Source organism: Mesitornis unicolor, unplaced genomic scaffold (genome assembly GCF_000695765.1).
Source record: "Mesitornis unicolor isolate BGI_N332 unplaced genomic scaffold, ASM69576v1 Scaffold46728, whole genome shotgun sequence".
NCBI classification, from domain to species: domain Eukaryota; kingdom Metazoa; phylum Chordata; class Aves; order Mesitornithiformes; family Mesitornithidae; genus Mesitornis; species Mesitornis unicolor.
Window position 1 is genome coordinate 1 of NW_010200875.1, and position 4295 is coordinate 4295.

Here is a 4295-nt window from a genome sequence, read left to right on the forward strand (position 1 = left end):
CCCTCTTTCCTCCCTCCCTCTTTCCTCCCTCCCTCCCTCCCTCTTTCCTCCCTTCTTCTCAACCACAAGCCTGATTTCTCTTTTCAGTGGTTGTTATACAGTCATCACCATCAGACTGAGCTACTCCACTGCTTTTGATTCCTCCAACCAATTGAACCATTAAAATGTTGACATTTTAACAAGCCCTTGTTTTTCTTTCAGGAGTTTTCCAATAGTTTAACTGGAATATGCAAGCTTTTCAATTTTAATGTAAAAAAAAAAAAATCCAGCTGTGAAGTTATTTATCGCTTAGTTAAGGGATGCCTCACAGGACACTTCAGGATTGTGGTTACCTGTTGTGTTATGGGGTTGCTGCAAAACAGTAAATCCCTGTGTTTAACAATTCAGCTGGTTGCTTGAAAGTTACCAACTTAAGATTGTCTTTTAGAAACTAATACCATCTTCCCACTGCTTAATTGTTCTGCAGGGTAACATTTGTGCTTACAGTTTTCTGTTTAAGTACTATTTTCAGTACTTAAACATAGCTAGACATTGTTTCATGTACCAAAGTACTTCTGTTTCCTTTTTAGACAAATCTTCAAACAGTTTTTAACGAACAGAGTGCTGAAAGACCCTAAGCAGAGGCGCTTTTTCAAATCCAATGACCTTTATGAGCTTTTTACTCTCAGCAGCCCAGATGTGTCTCAGGGGACAGAAACGAGTGCAATTTTTGCAGGTACACATTTTTTTTTCTATTTGTTTAAAAGAAAACAATGTTGGAAGTGTTTGGTAAATGGATACTAATTTCATTCATCCCCCAGGTACTGGTTCAGATGTTCAAGTCCCAAAACACCAACTGAAACGGAAACTTGAAAAGCCACCCGATAATGACACTTCTAAAGGTGATCTCCATCATACAGAAAGCAGCTCGCTGAAGTACAGCAAGTCATCCAATTCCTGCTTAACCACCCAGATGACGAATTCTTCTTCTAAAGCAATAGCAACAAGTGAGGAAGCCAAAGGAAATTCAGAAGCCATTGACCAAAATAGCTATGCAAAAGATAATGCGCAAGCTGCTGTAAATTCATTTACTAAAAGCAAGGAGAAAAGCTTGGAAAAAGATGACAAATCTATGTCCCAGTCATTGCCAGGGGATGCAGGGTCTTCAGAGAACACCAAATGTCTGAACACTGTGGTGGCTGATGAAGTGCATGGCACGGCTAATGCAAATGCCGAGGGAGATTGCAGCCTCGCGTGTGGTGCAGCTGGCTCTTGGGTTGCTAAAACTGGAGATGGGCAATTAGATAATCATCATAAATGTACCTCAAAAACAAAGCACAGGGTGGATGTGCTGTCACAGGACAGCCACAAAGATAAGTCCAGGAAGAAACATCACAAAGATGCCAAATTTGAAGGAGAGCGCATTCCTCATCTAGTGAAACAAAAGCGATACAGAAAGGAGAACAGTGAAGAGAAGGAGGAAGACTCAAAGAAAAATGATGATTACGTCTTGGAGAAACTGTTCAAAAAATCAGGTAACCGTTGTTACTTGGCTGCTCAGCAGTGTCAGACTATTTAAAAAGAAGTATAAAACCTTACATACAAGTGAGAGAAGGAGCAGTTCTGTTACTCTGATGGTTAGAACTACAACACAACATGTGTTTTATCTACTTGTTACTGCAGTGAAACATCAAAATGTTCATCATTGAAAGACTCCGTTTATGAATGTGCTGGTTACCTTGGCACAAACATTTCGGAGAGATCTGCAGCCTTCCAGGAACAGTACTAGATATAGAAATAATGCAGTGTTCTTCTGGAAATAAGCATGTAACCAACCTTCATTTGCACAAGGGTTTCACTTCTGTCTGTCCTGTCCATAGCAATAGAAATTATCGATTTACCCACATAATTGCCAAGTCTGTTGTGAATAATGAACTCATCAGCACACCAGAAGTGATTTTCTGTCAAATTGATTGCTTAACTGATAGAAGGGGATTCTCTTATTAGAAATTACTGTAAGTGCTGAATATAATATAATTAACCTGAAAAAAGGAAAAATGTGATTGTGGCACTCACTTAAATGGTGGATACTTATTTTTAAAGGTAACAATGTAAATTAACAGATGTCCTCCTTCATCTTTTCTTGCATCTTCTGGTTTTTAGGGGTACACAGCGTTATGAAGCATGATGCCATTATGGAAGCTTCCAGTGCAGATCACGTGCTGGTAGAAGCAGAAGCAAACAGGGTGGCCCAGGATGCCTTAAGAGCCTTAAAAGTCTCTCGACAGCGATGTTTAGGAGCTGCTTCTGGTGTGCCAACTTGGACAGGCACGAGTGGTCTTTCAGGTGCACCGTCAGGAATAAAGTACGTTCAGTTCTCACACTGCTTTTCCAAAAATATAAGAGTTCCTTACGATGCTATGGGTTTCAGGTTTTGCACGTGGTATTTGCAGTAACGTGTATCAAAGTGGAGTTTCATGGTTTATATTTAGTAGAGACATGAAGGCATATTAAAAGCCTAGGAAGTCCATTCTTAAGTACAAAGAAAGCATTGTTGCACAGTAGAGGAGAGTTTGGCAGAGGGCTCCTGAGAACTCTCCAACTCAAACCCAGTCAGTGTCTTTAGCAAAACTAACCTAAAAATTTTGAGAAGGATGTTCTATGAAGTTATTTTTTTGTGGGTTTTTAGGAGTCGGTTTGGTCAAAAAAGAAACTCCGCGCTGCTTGCTTTACATTCCACTTGTGCATCGCCTGCAAAGTGCAAGGTAAGAGACACAAGCTAACACTTCTCTTTTAATGGCTGCTGTATGTGAAACGTTCTGAATTATGCAACAGATTTGCTTTAAACTTTAGATGTCTCGTAACTATTTGTTGTATGATGATGTAGAATCCTAGAATTTTTAGGCATTCATTCATTTGACGTTTCATGTTTTGATATAGCATCTAGATGAAGTCTGATTAGATACAGCAGTCACAAATTGCAACATGGTCTGGTTATCTGTCTCACAACCAGCAGTGCTTTTCTTTCACTTCTGAAGTTCTAAAGTTGAGAGCAGAACATATTACCTCTTTATTGTGTGTTTCAGATGACTGGCTTCTGAGTGTTCGTGTTTGTTGTTTAAGTCTAAACAGAAGGCAGATTTTGTTCAGCAGATTCTATGGATCTCAAAATCCATCTTTCTCCATGGTCTGTATGTTTATTTGCAGGATGCAGATCCAATAAAGAACGAAAATGTAAAGAAGTGTAGTTCCAATGGGCACTTTGATGGAAAATCCGGAGAATCATCGTCCGGTGCGCTAGACTCTTCATCATTATTAGCTAAGATGAGAGCAAGAAACCACATTCTTTTACCACAACGGACAGGGAATGAGGGAGAGGAGAATCACCGGCAAGAACCAGCCCCAGGTGTAACAGAATACGATGAACTGCTCGTGGACATGCGGAACTTCATAGCGTTCCAGGCCCGCGTGGATGGTGAGGCTAGCACTAAGGAACTGCTGCAGCAGTTTGAGTCCAAACTGCCTGTGGCGCAGTCCTACGTCTTCAGAGAACTTCTCCGCAATCTCTGCACCTTCCATAGGAACCCAAGCGGGGAAGGTGTCTGGAGGCTAAAGCCAGAATTCCGCTGACCTTTGTCCAGGGAAGGCACCTTCCTGTGCGCTCAGTCTCCTGTCGAAGACTTCCTGTTGGTCCTTTAAAATGAGGAATTGTTTTGGAATCACGATTTAATAATCGACTTGACAGTCGGCGGCGCAGTGCTTGTTGCGGGCTCAGAGCTGACTTAATTTTTGATTTACACTGTTTATATGAAAGTGCCATCTACCTCATAGATGAAACAATACAAAATATCAGCACCTTTTCTTTAAAAGAAATCTTAATATAAATGGGATAAGGAATCCATGCTGCCTGTTTACTGCAATAAGAACCATGGATGTTGCCATGGGTTGTAAGACTTACTTGATTTCTGTGAAATTGAAGAACTTCTTCCTTGATTTTTCTCTATGGTACTTGAATGGTCACGGGGCACACAGCGTACCATCACAAATAAAAAAAGATGAGAGATTCACGTGTACTGACAAGTGCATCAAGATCATTGTTTGACACTTCCATCAGCAGTGAGAGCTTTGTTTTCATGTTGGTGCTTTCATTGGCGCCAACATCTAGCATATGCAGCGTTAACTTACATCACTGATTAGCTTGGGTAATAATTCTACTGCCACAGAGGTTTGGCCACAAAAAATGGAAAGCCTGGCAGGATATTGAGATGACTGACGGTTTGTAGTCATGGAAAACTCATTATTATTACGGAAAACCC

The 4295-nt window shown here is 40.7% G+C and overlaps 1 protein-coding gene across 1 annotated transcript; it reads left to right on the forward strand.

Moving 5' to 3' along the window:
- Window positions 1-569: 569 nt before the first annotated feature.
- On the forward strand, window positions 570-3609 carry LOC104544873 (DNA excision repair protein ERCC-6-like; the record flags this gene model as incomplete). Its single annotated transcript, XM_010189863.1, has 5 exons — window positions 570-715; window positions 801-1514; window positions 2143-2344; window positions 2669-2744; window positions 3205-3609. Coding segments are annotated over 5 exons (1543 nt in total), but the record flags the coding sequence as incomplete, so codon positions are not given.
- Between the last annotated feature and the right edge of the window lie 686 nt (window positions 3610-4295).